This window comes from Apis cerana, linkage group LG13 (genome assembly GCF_029169275.1).
Source record: "Apis cerana isolate GH-2021 linkage group LG13, AcerK_1.0, whole genome shotgun sequence".
In the NCBI taxonomy this organism is placed as follows: domain Eukaryota; kingdom Metazoa; phylum Arthropoda; class Insecta; order Hymenoptera; family Apidae; genus Apis; species Apis cerana.
Genome location: NC_083864.1, coordinates 7,431,584 through 7,454,263, shown reverse-complemented (window position 1 = coordinate 7,454,263; position 22,680 = coordinate 7,431,584). Strand labels below are relative to the sequence as shown.

Below are 22,680 nucleotides of genomic sequence, written 5' to 3'. Positions count from 1 at the left end.
AACTTTATCAATCGGCATAATCATGAATATCCATCTTTCCACCATTGTCGTATATGTAACGCAAACATAGCGTATTTTTTCTTTTTTTCCTCGAAATTGATCAACTGGTAGCTCGAAATTAACCCCATGAAACGATCTTCGAATCGACCGACGAAACAGAAGAAACGCGAACCCCCACTCCGCCAACTCAGCCTATATAAACCCGCGGCATCTCGCAAGTCTCTTCATTCTATACGAGGCGACAGTCTATGTATACGGTCAGTAGTATCGCGGGTTTGGTACACAACTATCACTGAACGAAGAACGAGAGATAGCACGCGTGTATTTTATTACAATTACGAAAAATCGGCAAACTCTAGCAAACGCGAATAAAATCGCTTCACGAGAACGAGCACCGTTCCTCGAGCAACCATAGCCGCGAACCATAACCACATCCTTTGCTATCTAGTAGTTTGAATCAAGAATCAGTGCGCGGGTCTATCCCGCGTCGAAGTTCGTTTCTCAGAAGATTATCGCCTAATTCGAGAATAACAGAGGTTTCTATAAATTGAAATTGGAAGGAAAAACGGAAAGGATCTATCAACAGGAAGAAACTTGATACCATCTTCGTTCGTCTTCTCAGGCGATAGCCTTCACGTGCCTCGTTTTTTGGAAAGAAGAATTGATTATCTACACAACAGGATGAAGCTAGTACTCTTAGTGACTTTGCTGGCGGTTCTATACATCGTCCAGTATTCCAATAGTGCGGCAGTCAGATCGGAGGTAAGATATATATATGTATATCAACTGTTTATCATAATCGATACACTTGTTGAAATAAAAATCGATGATCGAAATGATTTTTCGATAGCGAATTTGCATGAATAACTTGGTTTTTTTTTTTGTATTTCTGATCTGAGCACGAAGAATTCGTATTATATCGAAGAAATTTTATTAATACGTGATATTTGAATCCCGTTTGGGATTTGAAATAATTTCACGTGATACAAGATTTGAATTTATTATTTTTTAAAAATTAAAAAATACTTAAACTCAACTTAAATTGCATGGTTTCTGAAATGATATAAAGTAACAGATATATTATCAAAATTTTGTAACTTATGTCATCAATGATATTTCGAATCGAATATATTATATCAGTCTTTAAAAAAAATATTCATATTTTATATATTTGAAAATTTGTAAATCACGAATTTAGCGATACTATATCTTTACGTTCATTAAATGGAACTTGAACATTATCGTATGCGATATGATTGCAATTCGTCCGATTCATGATTTCACACTTCAAATACACGATAACATAACGCGTACAAGACTCAACATTTTTTTTTCCGAAATGCGAAATCGATAGCATTGATGATCTTATTGCGTCGATAATTTTATGCGTAATATGTAAAAGATAATCTTCAAAAAAATTTCAATATCTTTCAAAATATTTCTAATGTGTACCAATTATTTTACCAAATCTGATCTATCGTAATATTCTATTCTCTAATCTTTATCTAATCTTATGTGTAGCAAATATAAATTATTTTCTTTTTTTTTTTTGGAATTTTCTGAAATTCAAAATTATGTCAATTATTCCTATATATAAATATATTTCTCTATCATGTGAAATTTGTAGAATTTTTAACATTTAATACTATAATTTTCTAAATATATTTTTAATTGAATTTTATGCAAAAAAAAATATATGTAAATTTTTAACATTTGTTGTAATTTTTTTCTTTTTAGGAATTTGCCGAACAATTACGCAGGATTGTTCACGAAATGCATCCCGATAACCTGAGAACGCAAAGAGCAACCGAAAGCGGAAATGACGACCGTCCGAAACGGAATTGTTATGATACACCCTGCGGATGGAATACATACAATCCTGTCACTCGGCGAAGCACGATTTTCATGCCGAATACGTAAGTTGGAATTATGCATGCATAATGATCAAAATAATTATGAGCACTACACAACATAAAGCAAATAGTTTTATGAAAATTATATCTGATATAATTATACATTTCCCTTTTAAATATTATTTTAATTTATCTTTTGATTGAATTTTTATATTTATATTTAAATATTATTATTATACATAAATATGATATATTGTATGTATATTTTTTTGTTATTACCTAATTTAAATAAAATTATGTAATAATTTTATTATTGCATTAATATATGATATATATGTATAATATTGTATAATTATATATAATTATATAATTTTCATTAACATATTTGCTTATTTATGTCATTGTTTGTAATTATTTATTTAATACTTTAACATATTGAAGATGTTAATCGATATTTTTCAATTTTCAAATATCGTTGACGAAAAATGTTAATTAGCATTTTTTACTTCTCAAATATTGGTGATTGGAAATATCAAACGACGTTTTTCATTTCTCAGATATTAATAAAAAATTAATAAAAGCATATATTCCAATTAATAATTTTAACAACAATAATCAACAATAAACTATATTAATGATGAATCAAAATCATCATCACTGTTATTAAAATTATTATTTGACTAGTAATTTTGAATTCCAATGGTAAACGATTGATTCCTTGCATTTTACATGCTTATTTATAATTTTGATAAAAACACATAAGCCTTCTGTTATGACATTCGATACTCGCTGAAATCTGATATTCGGAATGGAAGTTCCATACTTATTGCCATTTTTCATTCGTTACTCGAGTTTCATGTAAAATCAAATATGTGAAGATTTATTGTGAAAGTCGCCACTTGAATATAAAAAGTTCAATTCGTATAACTAATCAAGACATTTTATAGAATCTTAATTTAATTTTGTTCGAAAATGAACCATTATATTTTACATAATTTCTAAAAATATCCAGAAACTAAGATTTAATCCATTTTATATTCCATTTTATATATTATTTTATATACCGTCAACAATGTATTAAAATTATATATTTATGAATGAATTAATATGTAATTTCTTCAAGACAGAAAGAAACCATAAATATTGTTTATTAAATATTCATTTGCTGCAATGAATACTTAATCTATTTCATTATTTTCTTATACAAATAATAATGATATATATAAACTTATTATTCAAATTAATATCAAAATAAATTTTGCTAAATTAAAAACTTGACTTTTTTATATCTATATTATATAGATATTTTATTATAATAAATTGTTTCTTTTTTATGTATTAGATGCAAGTGTCCTGATGAAACGTATAAGTGTGTACGCACTGGAGAAAATGTATCTATGAGTGCATATGTATATCACTGCCGTCAAAATACGACAGCGGATGACATCGAAGGCGAGACAGCCGAAGATATGGATTATCTTAGTTAAGAAACATGATAAACAGACATACCTGAATGACAAACGTCTTCTCAAACAACCGTGGTCATGGTGGCATCACCGTCCTTATTGCTGTCTCACCGTTGAACGAAGTGAATTTTCCGTTTTTCAAAAAACACTTTGACACTCTGTTTAAATATTATATCAATTATTATACTCGCGTATATAGTTCTATAACAAAAAACATGTCACAATATCACAATTTAAATATGTATTAAATAATTTTATGCGGCCTGTCTAAGTGCTATTAATATTTGAACGAACACTGCGGAAACGAAATCAAATATCGGTTCGATATTTAAAATCAAATATGGCCGCGATATATTTCGATATATTTCGATAATCGAGATTACAGACAAGACAGAATACCGAAAATTTTTTATTCGAAATTTATTAAATTTAGAGCATAAATCAAGAATTAATTGATTGTATTTAAAGATTTTTAACGAATTATTAATATTTATAGATGAATAAGATGAAAATCGAAACAAATTATTTGAACGTGTAATATGGGAATATTGGTCTACCGGCGTAAGAATATTAGAATAGATTTTAACTATAAAAAGTATTTATTTATATATATTCTTATATAAAAAACTTTCTGAGATTATTATTTACAATTTTTTCATAGCTTTAGCAAAAAAAAGTGTTTAAAATTATCAATTTTACCTTTAACTACACGAGATGAATTGGGTCTTCGAATGATGCACCACCTATGACTGGTAACGAAAGACTGCGTACAAATTTCGCGCTGCTATTAAGCAAGTCTCGTGCAGTGGCGCTATTTTCAAATTCGTTTAGTTTATAAATTATTTTAAATTTCAATTTCGTTAAAAATCGATAAAAAAAAATTATAAATATCGCAGTGTCACGTTTATTTTAATGTAAATTGAGAGTAGAAACGGAAATTAAGTTACTATCGTTCGGAATATACAAGACGCACGGAATATGAAGCCGTAAGTTAATTGCAGTTTTTTTTCAAATTATTCATATAGAAAATTCATCATAAGGTAATTAAGCAATAACTAACATGCATCAATATTTTATGAATTTTAATCATAAGTTTCATTTTACTTTCTCTTGATATGAAATAGAAGGAAGTATGAAATGAAATCTTTTCAGACCTGATTGATTTTATCAAACTAAATTATCACAAATGAATTGTACTTGTCTCATCAAAAATATCTAAGTTATAAAAAAGTTACTTAAATATTTCAAGAATGAATAAGATTAGGTCTAAAAAGATTCGAGTTTGTATCAAACTTTAATAAGATTTGAAAATTTGTAATTTTATTTTTAAGTTATAGTTCGTTTATTACACTTGAACTATCATTTAAAATTAAGCGAACTATCATTTAAAATTCGAATATTCATCTCGATCATCATTTTTTTCAATTTTTCATAAAACTATTTTATTGCCAATATAAAATTTATTATTGAAATTTACGAGAAATGTATCTTTTGTTTAAAAAGAAGACAAATGTAAAATTTTTTAATATTTCATCAATAATAATGATGCAATTGAAATATCATTCGACTTTCAAATACGAATTAGCAATCGATTCTTACAATCGATGACAAACTTCGACGAATAGTTCGATATATCGATTTATATTTGAATTTAAAAATATCAGTTACATATAAAAACGAATTTATTTTTTATCGAAGTTTATCAGCGATTAACATTTAATTATTCTTAAGTTAATATGCACCTTAAGAGTACTCAAGGTGGTGTAAAATTAGCAAGTATATAGGTTACAGTATTTTGATAAGGCACGATTCACAATTTTGTACTTAACAGGGAAAATTGTTTTGAATCTTTTTTGTATATCATTATCGATTATTTATAGCGTGCAATAGTAATGTATAATTGATGGATGAAATACAGTAGTTTAATTTACAATCTAATTATATTTCTTTCATCAATTATAATTATCATTCATTCATTATAAATGCCATGTTCGAATTTTTATTCAAAGACCAAAGAGGTTCTTGCCCCAACAATTATTTTTCAACATTTTTCACATTTCATAGATATTACACCGTCTTGCAGTTGCTTTGCAACTATATTAACACAAAACAGAGATGATAAATCATCTTATTCTTTGTTTCCAATTGCATTGCAATAGATATACATGAAAAGATAAAACAGAAAAATAATTATATAGAACCACTTTTCTACACGTTTATAACATCAAAAATATTTCAAAATTTAAGAATTTAATATGTTAAATGTAATTATGTGTGTGTTTAATTATTTAGAAAATTTTTATTATTAGAAAAAATACTTAAACATTACTTAAATGAATTAATAGTTTAGAATATTTTTACTATTTCAAGAAAGCGTGTAGAAAATAGTACAGGCAATGTATTCATATGCAGTATTTCACTTAATATTTAATACACAGGAAGATTAAATTATCTATAGTTGTACAATGATTATCAATGTTATCATTTTTAATAAAAATAAGTAATGTTGCTGGAAATATTATATTGTATTTTTTTAATATTATATCCTCCTTTCACCATTTCTACCACTTACCTCAATTTTTAATTCTTAATAAATATAGATGAATTAATTGCGAATTGTCCTGAAAATAATTTAATAAATCAAATAAAACAGCTATAATATTAATGATTTATTAATATTAATAATGATTTGTGCAAAATATATCAACATTAAATTATTATCTCGAGTAATAAAATTGCCTGTACATTCACTTTTGATACATGGACATACACTTTTAAAATTAGCAATTTCTCGATAAAATACACTATCATCATTCATCATCAATAGTCACAAGTAGTCGAGCATCGGAAGACCGCGTCTCTCTTTTCTTTGTTCATCTTTAATAAGATATACAGTTTAATGTACAAGGGATGAAGGGGTGGGGGCAGTATTATTGCATAACTGAGTAGCACGGTGTCTGTATTTATATGTCTAAATGAACGTAAAATGGCATCTTTTGAAAATTAATCAGAAAAATAGAGACGTCAAGACTTCAATTAAATTTATATAATAAGGATAAAAATGTATTCAATTAAAAATTTATGTATACATTATTATCCGTCAATATTTTTTAAATGTTATTTTTTACTTGAATGTCTTGAAAATCACAGAAAATCCATATAATGAAAGCCATTCATTTTTTAATATTAATATAAAGATTTAAATTTTATATAGAAATTATATACTATTTTCTTTTTTTCACCACGCACGAATTCCTTCATTTAATTATTTTATTTTTTCTTTTTTGTGAATATTTCAAATAATGCAAATCTTAAACACTGTAATCGATATTAACAGTATAAAAAATAATTTATAAATGTTTAATCAGTTCATAGTTTGTATCTCATGCGTAGACTTATAAAGTAAAAGAACTAATAAAAAGATATATACTTAATAATAACATAAAATAATATCAATAGCCATATATCTCGTGCGTGATGAGATAATGTCTTTCCCAATGAACACCGCATTCTAATGTTGTCAACAGCTTTGCACTGTACAGGAACACCGCCACATTTAAATATTTTACAGTTTTTATCGAATAGCCTAAAGATCAGGTAAAAAATAAGGCCTAGTTTTTTCTCATTTCATATGTGTATATACGTATATATGTTTTCAATTATTATATATCCACATATATACACATACATATATATATATACAAGCATGTATTTATTTATACATATAATTATATGTATATCGAATTTAACAGAACGAAAATTCTAATTACCATATTCGTAAGAAAATAAGAGAAGTAAGTTATTAAAAACTTCGAACGAAAGATATTTTACATACATGTATATACAATTTATATTATTAAAAAAAAAGTATACAATTTTGGCCAATTTATTATAATCCAATATTCTGTTACGTTTTAGTTATATATAAATAGAAAGTGTTTAAATAATAGAACATATGTAAATCGAAATTTTAATAGATTTTTAATTACTAACAATATTTAATGTTTCAATTACAATCGTGTAAGTCTCTCTCTCTATAAAAATAAAATACTTAATAAAATAAAATTGACTGAATCTGCAATACGCTTATAAACGACAATTACATGACGATAGAATATTCTTTCTAAATCTTTTAAGATATTACATAAAGTATCAAAAGTTTTACCGTAACTTTACTCTCTTATGTAAAACCTTACCTGGAAAATCTATATCTAATTATATCGGAAAGTATTCGATCTTCGGAAATGAAACATTACGTTTAGATATCTTAGATATTACCTGATCACAAGCTTGATCTTTAATACAACTGGAAATATCGCTCGTTACAACTGTTTCTCTTTTTTCTAATATTCGATTCGATAGTTTATTTAATATTTTAAATTGAAGAGACTCTTTACATTAAACTTTTAGACAAACAACAACAAATCAGCGATATTTCCATTTGCATCAGATTATTTATAACCTGTACAGTTAAAGAATCAAATTTAGTAAAAATTGAATGAATAAGTGTAGTACACAATGTAAAGACGATTCGTTATAGTCTTCGATACTTTCTTTTCTAATGACCATTTCTGCACCTTCTTCGTTCCAAATGAACTTCGTTGGCAAAATAAAACATGCGTTTCATTATACGTGCACGCAATATAGTTCAAGAATCATCTTTAATTTTGCCTTTGATAATTTTCTCTTAACTATTAATTTGTTTTAAACAGAAAATATGAATGTGAGATTACCGAAACGAGTTCTCAATAAAGAAATGATAAGAGAGATCTCTCGTGGTAAAGAAATGATAAAAGACATATGATTATACACAGGATTCTGTCAGAAGATCAGGTTGCAAACGTTCCACTCTATAACGATTGTATTGTCTGTAAGGCGATCTCGTTTGATCATTGTCTGTGATCACTCGTGTCTTATGAGGAATTAAGTTTTCGTAACGTCCCATCAACCAATCTTGACATAATCGATGCTGAACGTCCGCGACATTTTTAGATGCCCAAGATGCCAACCATTGATGGAATTTTGAATTCAAGTGTTTTGTCACAGCTGGATGACACTGTTGAAAAAGCAAATAAGTAATATCGCAAATATTGAAAATCAATATATATTTAAACTTTAATTAATAAACATACCTCTCTGGCACGACTGAATGAATTTTGTTTATATAGGAATGCTTCCTTACTAGCAATATAGAGCATTTGGTAACTATTAGGATTAAATCTGCATTGTGTTTCATCAGAATTGATGATATCAGATGTATCCCCAGAATCTGCTAATCTTAAACTAGGAGGCCGTTTTAAAAGTGCATCAACAGAATCCAATGATTTTTCTTTATCTGTTGTTCTAAAAAAAAAAAAAATTAAAATATAATATATATTGTATATATATATAAATTATTATAGAAATTGAAAAAATACTTACTCTGCACCTTTCTCGGGATGAGGCATGGTATTAGGCATAGATGCCGACATCATTCTCGCAGTTCTTTTCCTCCATTGCCTAACATTACGGTAAAGAAATACAGGCTTACGTCCTGCCAAGATCCTGCCTAAACTCCAACCATTCCCATCCATCTACAACAATCGATTTATGTTAACTTTTTTAACAAGTACACCATGACATGTGAATATAGATTTCTTATGATAATGTTCATTACACTATCGTGGGTAATTACTACTAAGTTCAATATACTTCAGAGCTCTTATTACAGTACAATTACAAAATAATTTATTACAATATTTTACACATTGTACCAAGTTACAAACATTCCTTTTATTTATTTTACGCTTTTTTAAAATAATAATAATAAAAGAATTTAAGTAAAAAAAAAAAAAATTATAAAACAAACTACGATCAAATACAAAAATAAATAAAAAGTATATTCAAAAATAATATTCAACTTTTCTACATAAATTTTCATAAGAGTTTTTCACTTATTTAAAAGGAACTTATTTTTTTATCCTATCTTTCTTCTTTTCATTTTTGAACAAATTATTTGTCATTATGTGATTGTCATTATACACTGACACATTTAATCGCTTACATATCTGTAAATAATTGTATTCTAGAAATAAAAATTATTGATTTGAAAAAACATGGATAGGTAAAAGGATATTTTTTAAAGAATATAATAAAAAAAATTAATATTTTATAAGGAGAGGTTTTATGTACGAAAGTAATAAACGAAATTCAAACACATTCAAAATGATATGTATGCAATCTGTTGTTTTACTATTTTTTAACATATTATCGGTACTTGATAAATAATTAATAAGTAAATAACAATTTCTTAATTTAAACAATAATATATTAATTATAAATTTTCATAAATTGAATAATTAGAGGATATATATTAGCATTTAGTACCAATAATATCTGAAAATAATAAAACAAATTTTTTTTTAATAATTTTGCACGAACAAAGTAAGTGAACATAAGATGAAATGAAAAATGAGTTTAAAACAATATTTTTAGTTCAATTTTCGATCTATGTAAATACATTCATAGACGACGAGTGAACTATTTAAATCGAAAGCACAACAAAAAAAAAGGCGTCGTATTAACATGATTTGGATGAAACTGTTTAACAATTTCAATTTATGACAGTTTTACTATTTTTAAATACAAATGTGTTAGAAAAGAGATATATTACTCTTAATATACATATATTTATCAACGTTTAATATTCAAAACACACATGACATAATATTGAAATGATAAAGCAGAATAAATCGAAGCTAAGCGATAGAAAATATCTAAAATAAAAATTAGATGAGGATAAAAACATAAAAATTTCAACATCTGAATTAAATGTTTGTATGATTACGAAGTATTTAAATATAGTGTTAAAAAATATTTGGTTTACATTGTTTTTTGTCTTGTTTCATTCGTAAAAGCAGAGGCAAAGAATTCTTCTTCTTTTCTTTTCTTTCTTGTTACAAAAAATTAATATTATCGGAGAATCAAAGTAATAAATTTAGTGGTACAAAATGATGTTAGACAATAATGTTTAAAAGCATTGTTCATGTATTTCAATATCTCTCTTCTATACAATATTATTGTTTATCTATTATTATATGTATATTCATTTCATATACAGATTACAGTTACAAAATATATATATATGTCTTATATATATATAGAGTTTAAAATTCACTGCATAAAGTGAAAACGGAGATATGAGCTTATAACAATCACATAAAATCTGTCTGCACGTACGATCTCATAGTCTCAATGAAACTATATTACAAATGTCACAGTAACGTTTAAATCAGATTATTTGTGGCAATAATTACATATATATAAATATATATATTTAGGTATATACATATATATGTATATATATATATATATGTATATAGTTTAAATTAATTTAAATTTGTGCCACGTTATCTAATAAAAACGTATTGAACCGTTAAATAAACGAAAAATATATATATATATATATACACGTACATAATACGTGTAGTTTTTCTCTCTCTCTATATATATAATAGCGCTTAAAATTCCATGATGCAGAGCCTTGTCAGGAAATGCATGTTTTACATTTTGTACAAAATACGAAGATATTATTCAATGAGGAAACAACGTTGCGAACACTGCATCTGAAAATCCACTTGCGTCATAAACGTGTTTCTATAGCTGTACAGAATACTATGGCAAAGAAAACTAAGAAGTAGTACCTGTTATCCATAAAATATACAAAACGTAGATTTTTCTTTATCTCGACGTCAAACAATAAAACTAGCAATCGTCAACAGTATTTCTTAATATTGTTTAATTTAAAAAAAGAAGTCCTAAACGACACAAATTAAAAAGCACATTTTCAATTATAAACTTGGTTAACTCGTTCGTCAAACCTGCGGAGGATACGACATTAAAACCGATACTCTTGAGCTAAAGTTTAATAAGCAACAATTTATATAATTTGCACCGTAAAAAATTATTAACACCTTTGACAGAATTGTGTCATTTGCAAGAGAAGAATGTAGTTACGAGTGAAATTACAAAAAATTTAAAATTGAAGTATCAAACAAAAAAAAAAAAAAAAAAAAAGAAACAAGAAAAAAATGAAAAAAAAAAAAATTAATGGACCTTATCTCAATGCAAAAACCAACAACAACAATCGAGAGAGCTAAAACTGTGAAACCTTTGGCAGATTATTCAAAGTCAATTGAAGGGATATCAACACTTCGTACTGTTACGTTTCAATTAGAGCTATGAATTAATTAAAAGATACAAGTGATTTTCTATTTACATGCTACACCATATAATCTTTGCTTTACTACTTATATATTAATATATATACACAGCAAAGAATTATCATACACGTGTATTTCACAGTGGCGCAACAGTTAAGCCAGGAACACACTTGGTCCACGCCATTGATAACGCTACTTCCAGTTTTCATTTAAGTTTAAGCTAGAACCAATGCATACTATAATTTTACATATCACACTACTTCTAAATCGAACAAATTTGATTCGAAGAATGTAATATATAACACGTCGAATCGACAAGTGTTCGTCGTAATTAAAAATCTTTTAAATAAGGCTGGTATCCTAGCCTAATGTCTAAAAAATATACAATTTCAATGTATCGTTAACATACCCTAATTTAATAGTACGGACGAGAAATTTCCCAAGTTTCTTTCATTAATTTCCGTAAGGAACCATAACACACAACCTTTGGAAGTGTTCGAAAAATCTTCAAAATGGTACTTTATCGTATTCTGCACCTTTTTTTCCAGCACTGGTTTTCTTTTTTCTTTTCTATTTTCTTTTCTGGACTCAATAGTTACTCCGGCATACTAGAAGTTTCATAGTGACAAATTTAAAGTTGGAACGATCAGAAGATAGAAAAAGCCACGATTACCCTGCACGGCGTGATGTGGCGTGGAAGTAATGTGTTCACGAGTCAATATCCATAATTCCTTCCCAAAGGCTTCACTAATGTTCGAATGTATAATAGCGAAATGATGAAATTTCAGATTTAGATTCAGTAGATGCACACTACCAGTCAACCTATGTTGCGTATCAAAACATATATACAAATTTATATCAAATATTTACATTTTTTTTTAAATTCTATGTCGTTAATAAATTCTAGAAATTATTATCTTATCTAATTTATAATAATAGTACGATGAAAATGAACTAAATATTAAGAATTGACCAATATCAAATGTTATGTTCTTTTCCTTTTTTATGCTAACATTTTACATTCATTTATGGCACTGCTCGGATTTTATTTTGTGTATGCCGTGTCCCCTTGATACTTTTTTTTTTTTATACATTTGTAAAATGCGATTAGATGCTGATTAATATCCTTCATTTCGTAACTATAGTTTTGTTCTAATTAGTTAACTTTCTTTTCTCTCTTTTCTAAGAAACGCGAAGTAGGCAATGGAGGCAACACGATGAAACAGCATATTGTAATTATATGTACGAAAATTTTCCTTGTTTGTTTCGTTGAACCGATTCTTTTTTGTGTCAAGTGACAAGTGACAGATTTACAGGAAAACTATGTTTTTAATATAAAAATAAAATAATAAATTTAAAAATACTCTTATCTTTTATAAGCTTTTAAAGCTTTTGTAAATGTATACAATCATCATTTTTAACATATTTTTATTTCAAATAAAAACAAAAAAAAAACAAAACAAAAAGAAGTTATTAGATAATCGATTGCAAAATATAAAATATAATTTTAAAAAAATAACAATAACTTGGAATTTTTTATACGGGATTCTTAACATCGCGCATTTCTTTCCCTCTTATTAAACTACTTTTAATACGAACTATCTTTCAATCCTAAATAAAAATCGCGAATAAAAGATATCACCGGATGAAAGAATAAATCGTCGCGTAAATGATTGCATGGACAGACAAGAATTATTCACGGCATAAAAAACGAGGAAGCAAAGCAGTGAATCGTATTCTTTTGAACAGTATTCTTCTGAATGCCTTTGATAAATATTTGCATTTGAAAATTTAAAAAAATTGCTATTGAGATATCGTTGTTTTATTATGAATCGATATTTAAAATATAGAAATATAATTTATAGTTATGTAATATTTAATGGTGTTGCAATACACCAATAGTACGAATATATAGAATAAAGAATGGGGATTCGTGTTGTGCACTATATTCTTTTTTCTATTTTTTCTTTCTTTTTTCTTTACTTAATTTACAGCACCACAATGGACGCACTGAGATGAAAATCATATCTCTCTTATCTCTTTAAACATTATGAAAATAAATATATGACTTTCCATTCTTTTTCTTTCTTCTTTTTCTTCTTCTTTTTTTTTTATTTTATTTTTATTTATATATTTTTTTTTTTTAGCATTTAAAAGAATATTAGTTCATTCTGGTTATGTATACAAAGTTCTGCAACTTCTATATAATGACAAGCATGAACCAGTGCTCTGACCCCATTCGCATGATAAAGCATTGGTGATAGCAGATCGTATATGGCTACATAGCTTCCTCGTATTAGCAAACAACCGATATTATATGCAGCAATATTCGTTCCTAAAATATTTTCTACTTCTTTTTTTGGTATTTTTCTTAAAGGAAGTCAACAAAGATTTCTTGAAGACCGAATTTGTTTTGGAAAGGCGCCTGATTACGAGATCAAACGTTTCACACACGAATATCTCTGGCATATTTTCATAGTACGATCACACGAAATAATTAGAAGAAAGTAAACTTTCGTTCTTTGGGACACTAGTTGTACACTGAATGGCAACGGTACAACTTCCAATCACAGACATCAAATACGAATGAATGTAAACTTCAACGTTGGCAATGATTATGAAAAGGGATGTGGATCCTATACCTTCTTGCTAGTGTCAGTGTTCTTGCGCTTTCTGCCCCTCCCCCCCCTTGCTGCCTGGTCGTTACTCACAGGATGATTGGTTGTTGGCTCATTGTCTGTTAAGGTAGGGGTGTCTTTCGGGCTAGTCTGACCAGCTGGAGCAGAAAACCTCTCAACATATGTAGACCATTTTTCAGATACAGTAACTCCTTCCCTTTCTCTTTCCCTACAATTGTTGTCCATCGCCTCATCACCTTCCGTATCCAACAATTCCATTGTCATTTTACAGTCTTTTTTATACTGTAACAATAAAAAATTTTACATATGAAATATCCTTCTTTTAATTCATTAAAAAATAATATTTTTTAATATTTATTTTTTTTACATCCATAAATTATATAAATATTAATATTGCCAGCTGAAATTAAAAAATAAAATATTTAATAAATATTAGAATGAAAATATATTATTATATATAAATTTAATTATAATATTTAATACTTAACAAAAAAATTTTATTTTTTAACAATAAATTGTAAGAAAATAATATATTATGTGTAAAAAATTAAATTGTCATTAAATACTTACAATGTATATCTTAAAACAATTCTCATCTGCCATAGCTTTTTCAGCTTTACGTTGATACGACATTTCTGCACCAAGTCTCATGTACGCTGTAGCACATAAACCACCTGCACCACTACTTTCTTTTGGTTGACGTTGTTCTCGCTGGAATAATTCCATGCATTGTTGGCATATAGGATCTGAGACCAAATGCTGCAACTGAGAATTTTATATTTTTATTCTAAAGTTCATTTCGAGTATAAAATTATAATGGAAATGTTTTAAAATACTGATATATATATATGTGTATATATATATATATATGCTTACTTGTCTTACGGCATACGTCACAACCTTATCTAACGTAAAAGCGATATATGCGTGAATACCAAACATTTCTCGCAAAGTATCCTCATACGCAGTACTTTCCATATTACCGTCTAAGACATTCTTAACCATGTCCAAAAATGCAGGATAATAGTCCTCAATTTCAATTTCATCTAAATAATTTCATTAAAAATATTAAATTACAACAAAAATATCTTCTCTGCAAATAAAATTACGATTTATACTCACTTTTGGGTTTTAATCGTAATGCGACCGCTGTACTCTCCTTACGTTGTTGTTTATATCGTGATTCCTCTTCAGCAAGAGCCACAGCTCGATCATACATTTTTGTTAATCTTTCGCATAAAATATGATGTAACCTTAAAAAAAGGTACCAATTGTTGCTCCCCATGAAAAGTGTGTACGCTTCTTCAGGATCATTCGACATGGCATGAATTGGTACTTTAATATCAGGTTCAGTTTTAATCGATGTGGAAGACGGAATCGGAGATACAGGGGCCTTATTTCTATTCGCTTGGAGACCACCACTCAATGGAGAGATATTCATCGTTGCCGATTGAGAATTACTACATGCTGCTACATTGAGATCTTCCTTCTCATCTATAATTGCAAGTGTATAAAATAAATTGTTTTGACTATATAAAAATATTCAGCTATATAATAATATATTTATCAAATTATGATATTACCATCTTCATCTCGTTCATCATCACTCAATTCCTGACGTGGATGGAAAAAAAGATCAGGTATAAAATGCTTTAATAAAAGCTTTATTCGTTGCTTATCTTCCTTGTGGATGGCTGTTTGACGTTTTACATGGTGAATAAGAAGATTAGCTGCGTCATCTAGGACAGATTTATCTTTATAAGGTAATACAAGATGTGGACCACTATTATTTTGGCCATCTCCGCTGCCATCATCTACTTGTTCGTGTCTCTATAAAATAAATTATTAAAAAAATAAATTAAATAACAAGAAATATATAAATATTAAAGAAAAAATAGAATTACGAACCTCATCATATAATGTTTCAATTTCATTAAATAAACTTTTAGATCTTAAAGCTTTCACATCATTTTGCTTGAAATTGATACCTTGATGATCTAGAGATTTCAAGTAGTATTTTTCATTTTGTTCTCTCCAAATTTTATTGAAACCCTTTTGCGCTTCCCGCCATTCTTCTTCTTTACTCTTTAATCGACGAAGAACTACTGGTACTGCTACGACAGGATTTTTCTTAAGACCATCTATAATATCAGCAGCCTTATCACCATATATCCTTTTCAAAGCTCTTTGATGAATTGTAGGAGAACAACCACCGAGACAATCGTCTAACTTAAATTTTTGAAGTTCTTCTTGGCTCATTCTACTCATTTTTTTGTGAACACCCTCTAGAACTCTAATCGTTGATGCATTAGTTTCTATCACACCATCTAACTCGAATCGTTCATCCTCGCAACGATAAATGAATTCTTCATATTGAGTTTTCCTAAACATTCCAAACCAATAAAAAATTTTCTATTGTTCAATATTTTATATAATAAATATTATATAAAAATAATTTTAAAAATATATATACCTGGATGTTACAAATGTACTATCTTCTGACCAAGTTGGAAATGAAACCCATGTATCGTTAAGAACTTCTTTACATAACTGTGTTCTTCCTGTACACTTTGGTTGAACGTAAGACTTTGGTAATGCGCAATATGATGCCCCTAAGCGCTTGCATGCCGTATAGTCAATTTCCATCGCCAAATCACCTTGCGGTCTCTCCTGATGACTTCGTACAACATTATTTGGTAGTGCCTCAACATTTAAATTGCTACTCGCATTTGTTGTATTGGTGTTAGAAGATTCAGGCAAATGGCCCAGGAAATCTTTAAACCAACGTAAAAGTTCAGGAAAGCGACCAAGAAATGGCGTTACTAACTGCACCAATTCAGATTTGGAAACTATTTCTTGATTAAATAAAACCAAACATCTGAGGAAATTTTCATATACTTCTTGAGATCTTAATGCTTTACGAACCTAAAAATATAATAAAAAATATTTTCTTTATGATGTATTTATTTTATTTTTCATTATTGTTATAAAAATTAAAAATTAAAAATACCTTATCGAAGAAAGCATAATCGTTTAGACTACCATATTTTCCAGCTTCCGCTATGGTAACACATTCACGCATAGATGATACTTTATGCTTTTTTAAAGGAGGTGGACCATGTTGTATATGATGAGAGTTTCCAGCTGTTACCGAAGGTGAAAACGATGGACTTCTTTTTAATTGTCCCGTATTGTGGCCAAGTTTTTGTACACTATTAATATCTCGTATACCAGATCTATCTCTTTCCCGTTCACGATCTCTATGATCACGAGTTTCTCGTTCTATTGTATTAATACCGCTCGATTCTCGAAGATCTCTCGAAATATTTCCTGAATTATTATAAGGTGCTTTAGGTCCCAATGGTTTTTTAACGATTGTTGTATGATCGTTAACAGTAGCAGTCTTGTTACTCTGAAATGTTATAAAAATGATGTTATAAAAAAAAATAGTAATTATTTTCAATCTTTTTTATTAATTTTAACAATATGTCAATTTACCAATGCACTTTGTTGATTAGTAGCATCTGGTAAAAATTGTCCAAATTCAGCAAGTAAATCTTCTTGGTTTTCGAATAATTTAGCAACTTGACTATAAACTTCTGCTTCTGTTAAATGTTTTGCTCCGCCTGATGCACCAGATCCACTTGTGCCACCCATATGTCCAGATTCTTTTAAATTTCGTTGTTCTTTCTGATAAGTGTGTAGAATTTCTAAAAATCTTTTATATTTGTCTGGTTGACCTTGGAACCGATTCTAAAATTAAACAAAATTAGATATGTTCAATATTGTATTTTATATTCTTTAACAGAATACAAACCTTAATTTTGTTAACGTAATTAATTGCATGATTAAATTCAACTGGTTGACTCTGTTGAGTTTGCCCACTAGTCGGAATACCATCTTGCGCTTGACTTAACGCTTGACTCACAGCCTGTGCTTGAGCTGCACTAACATGTGAATTATTGTATGCCTGTACTGGTGGTGGTGAGGGTGCATGTACAGTTAAACTGTTATTCGAAATATTATTTGCCAATGAATGATGTATATTTCCGGATCTGATTATAAATAACATGTAAAATATTATTTATTAATTTATTCTACACAAATAATGACGAAAATATATATAATATTAATAGCATCTTACCCTTGCATTATTTGTAAAACTGGTGGAGCTTTTGCTGGTTGTGTCGGTGGACTTGCAACAGGAGGCGAACCAACATTTACAGTGCAATGATGTTGTGACAAGGTAGCAGTATGTGTTGCTGTTGGACTTGGCATACTAACTGATACTTGAAATGCATATCCTTGTTCATTTGCTTGTACCTCTATTTTATATCCAGGTGGAAGAAAGGTATTAAAACCAACAATAAGTTCAGGATGTCCTTTAAATAAATGGCTCACTCTTGTTATTACTCCTGGTGTATCTATGCTTTGTGACTTAAATTCTTTCATAATATCCAAAAAATCATTATACACCTGAAATTAAACATAATTGAAACTATAATTATCATAAATTTTTTTCAAAATCAATAATCATCATATTTTATTTACCTGAGGCTGATCACTAAATTTGTACTTTACTTGATCTAAATAAGACAACGCATCTTCTACTTTTAATCTCTGAAACTGTTGGGATCCACTGCCACTACCTAGGCTACTGCCTGGTGGAGTAGAAGCTAATGGTGCTACATTGCTAGAATGAACCTATATGAATACAATGCAATTTGTAAACTAAATCGTTCGTTAGTTAAAAAAAATCTATCTTATTAATTAAATAAAATTATTTTTAATATTTTATTCTATTTTTATATAATTATGAAAATATATTATATATTATAATTATATATAATACATAATAATATATAATATATATTATATATTTATAAAGATATAATTTATAAGTCTCAATATTTATAATTTATTGATTTATAAAATATGAACCTTATGCCTTATTGTTGGTTGCTGTTGGCTATGAACTTGATTTTGGGTTCCTGGTGCAGGCTGCTGGGAACCCATACTATGATTACTCCCACCACCTATTCCACCATGTAATCCTCCACTAGTGTTTACATTGCTACTACTACATGTAGAAGTAAGTCCTCCAGATCCACTTCCCTGCAAAAATAATTAATAACAATTTGCATATCTAATTCTTAAAAACTTGATTGTATACATGAACTTAAAATATAAGAAAATTTTTTTTGTATAAAAAAAAAAAGATTGTATAAACAAATATAATTGATTATTCTTTCAGTAATAATAATACGAAGCATAAAGATTATTTTCACAAATTTTATTTTATTAAAATTATTAAAATTAATTATAATTAATAATAATAACAATAATAAATTATTAAAATTAATTAATTTATATAACTTATAACAATATATCAAATATAAAAATAAAAACAATAATGTAATATATTTATGTGAAAAAAATATTTCATAACATCATAAATTTATTAATGCAATAATTTAAAAAAACATAAATTAATATTTAATTTAATTTAAACCGCTCTTAAGCAGATTAATCTCATTTTGCATCATTTCATTATACATATTTTTAATACATGAAGAATGATTACGAATGATAAACTTTATATAAGAAAAAAAATTAAAATATGAAAAAAAATTTAAAACAATGAAACAATTAAAAAAATAGTAAAAATTTTAAAAAATGAAAAACCACGTAGTTACTCACTAATATTATTATTATAATGTAGATAATACATACCTTAATAGGGGACGGAGCCGCAGTTGGCACTACAATTGCTCCAGTATATTGCTGTTGAGTTTGAGTAGTTCCAAATTGTATGCTTCCCGGCATTTCTTTCGAAGCAACTGATCGAACTGCTTGGCCAGGTACAACAACGCCTATTCCACTGCTTGAATGGTACTCCAAACCACCTCCTCCGCCACCTAAGCCACTTCCTGCACTCACTGATGAGTGCTTTAATGTTGCTGCTGCTGGTGATGCTACCTCGTCCAGCCCGCGAACACGTTTCATCGCAGATCACATTGGAAATACTATGGATCGAAGAATGATTATTGTTTAGTGACGTTGTAATTCACCAGAAAACTAATCGTATGTTATTTAATGTCGGATTTAATAGAAATAATTATCGTATTCCCATTAAAACTGTCATAAAACGCGACGCAACTCTTTCGCGCGTATCGTATGTTTAGCGCGCCACGAACGGACGGAAAAGGTATAGTAGACTTTGAAAGTATTCGGTGGTGGTATTGTTTCGTTTAAGGTGATAAATGACGTGATCGACGATGCATCCGTACTACGCTAGCTAACATCGTGCGTGAATACATTGATACAATAGAAAAAGCATTCACTAAATTTCGATATTTCCTTTCTAGATCGATTCGAATTTACATCGTAGTATTCGTAATTTTGAAAGCACCGCGCGCTCGGGCACCGTATGACAGAACTTCCGAAGAATCTAAAACAGCGGGAGTATTTTCCTGTAACTTCGAACAGCACAAAACTTTTTCATTGTAGAATAGAATAAAATATGAAATTCAACAAAGATTTTATTATTATTTCAATAAAGAAAATATTTTACAATAATAAAATTCAAAAAAATTTTTAGTATTTATGTTAAATTTAAACACGCTATGTGACCATGTTTAAAATTATTTTTGTACGTATATACAATGATTCGTATATATTAATAAATATTATATTATTTATAATATATTATTTAATTTTATAATTCAATTTTGAGTAATTCGAAACGATTGTGACTTCAGTTTCTTAGTCAATTTAAAGTTAAAAATAATTGAATTACTCATACTCGCAACTGTTATATATATTGCATAATATTAAATAATTAAAATGCACGTGGTTGTATTTTCATGATATTATTTGTGATAATATTAGAAAATAAATTATATGAAAATATGATTGTATCTTCTAGAAAATCAAATCTAAAAGACATATTTAGATAATATAACCTCACAGAAAAAGTGCTATATAAATCATTTAGAATTAAATCTCTAATTTGGAATAAAAGAAATTTTTCTTTCAATAAATATTAGCATTATTATTATTAATAATAATTATATTTATAAATTATTTCATTTATTGGTTTTGTAATTATTTGTTATTATTGTATATACTATCATATATATTCATTTTTATTTCATGCTTTTCAATTAATTATCTATTAGATACGTAAAAATTTAATGAATATAATGAGTATAATGAGCGAAAGATAGAATACGTTAATAATATATTTAATAAAAAGTGAAGATTATATTTGATATATTATCTATGTAAAATTTAAATTTCACTATATACACAATAAAAGAAATGTCCCTATAAGATCATTCAATATTACACAAAAATATTTTCTATTGCTATTATATTATTATTATATTCTATACATTGTTTAAATTTATGAACACATTGATTGGTTTTTTATAGATAAGCAAAAAACTATAAAAGATATATTCTCTTTACATTTACTTTTATATATGAAGTTTTATAAGCGCAACTGCAATTCTTCCAATATTATTTACAGTTTATCAATAATAAAAAAATATATTTTCATAATTCTCATTTTTTTAGAATGAAAGTAAGAAATAAATTGTAACAACAAATAAGTAAATAAATAAATTTTAATATGCATTGATCAATATAATATATAGGAAAACATATTAATGTAAATTTCTTGCATGTAATTATTTTTAAGAATAAAAGTATAATATTATTTTAATCAAAATGATTTATAAACTAAGACTTAAATTGTATATCACAAAGAAAGTTATACTAAAACTTAAATGTGTGTTATAAAAATAATTATAACCTAATACTTCTATAAGACACAGTCTACATTCACATAGTAGTTTATAATGACCTTGCATGAATATAGAAATGTCAGTGACTTAGAAGAAAGTAAAAATCTTATGAAAATATCAAAGATGTACATACCAATTTCCATTTGAAAAGAAGTTGAACGTCCTTGCACCAGGGAATTTCGAGAGAAGTTATCCAGAAGCAAGTGGTCGAGGTTGAAATCAAGTTGATCGCGAGGAAAGTTTGTGCTGTTCCACGAGAAGATACGAGCGTCGGTGGAGTTTCTTCCTTTGGAAAATTTCGATCGCGGTATCGCGAGGGGAATTTCGCTGGGATAGAAGAGACGAAATAGAGCCGGTAAAGCCAGCTGCACGGACGCGTAGAGCTCGTGCTGCCCGTGCTGCAAAGTCGTCGAAGCGAGGTTTGTCAGTGTTGCACGTTTCCAAACACTTCCCGGCCCTCGACGTTACGCAATATTCCACGTAAATACATAACACATTTTCTCGAGAACTCCAGTGAAAATATTCGTCCTGCGGTGCTCCTTTTACACAGGAGTCACCTCGAGTATTCGTACGCGCACTTAGATACACTGGTTTTCGTCGTATCGGTCTTTTTCAATCGTCCAACTGACTTTCTGCACAAAAGCTTCGGCTCCGTTGTTTTTTCACGACCAAAAAATCGACGAAGCCTTAACGGGCCGGTCGGTCTGGTC

The 22,680-nt window shown here is 28.1% G+C and overlaps 2 protein-coding genes across 7 annotated transcripts; one reads left to right on the top strand and one right to left on the bottom strand.

The window, feature by feature from the left end:
- The first annotated feature begins 216 nt into the window (after nt 1–216).
- LOC107996191 (uncharacterized) lies at nt 217–5,835 on the top strand. Its single transcript, XM_017054123.3, has 3 exons — nt 217–762; nt 1,738–1,916; nt 3,196–5,835. The coding sequence occupies exons 1-3, from the start codon at nt 682–684 to the stop codon at nt 3,338–3,340; spliced, it is 405 nt and encodes a 134-aa protein (XP_016909612.1). The 5' UTR covers nt 217–681; the 3' UTR covers nt 3,341–5,835.
- A 138-nt stretch (nt 5,836–5,973) lies between these two features.
- LOC107996189 (paired amphipathic helix protein Sin3a) lies at nt 5,974–22,245 on the bottom strand. Of its 6 annotated transcripts, none has more exons than XM_017054118.2 (18): nt 22,104–22,245; nt 19,893–20,185; nt 19,101–19,274; nt 18,711–18,863; nt 18,304–18,635; nt 17,977–18,214; nt 17,658–17,912; nt 17,170–17,571; nt 16,633–17,084; nt 16,068–16,542; nt 15,743–15,989; nt 15,282–15,653; nt 15,036–15,205; nt 14,730–14,924; nt 14,163–14,441; nt 8,741–8,892; nt 8,452–8,662; nt 5,974–8,375 (listed from the first exon to the last, which is right to left on the bottom strand). In XM_017054118.2, exons 2-18 carry the CDS (start codon nt 20,163–20,165, stop codon nt 8,124–8,126), a joined length of 4,632 nt encoding a protein of 1,543 aa, XP_016909607.1. In that variant the 5' UTR covers nt 20,166–20,185; nt 22,104–22,245; the 3' UTR covers nt 5,974–8,123. The 6 variants fall into 6 exon arrangements, 3 of the variants coding, with proteins under 3 accessions (XP_016909607.1, XP_016909608.1, XP_016909609.1); XM_017054119.3 differs by having other exon boundaries at nt 14,232–14,441; XR_009832419.1 differs by lacking the exons at nt 5,974–8,375; nt 8,452–8,662 and adding an exon at nt 11,930–12,342.
- Between the last annotated feature and the right edge of the window lie 435 nt (nt 22,246–22,680).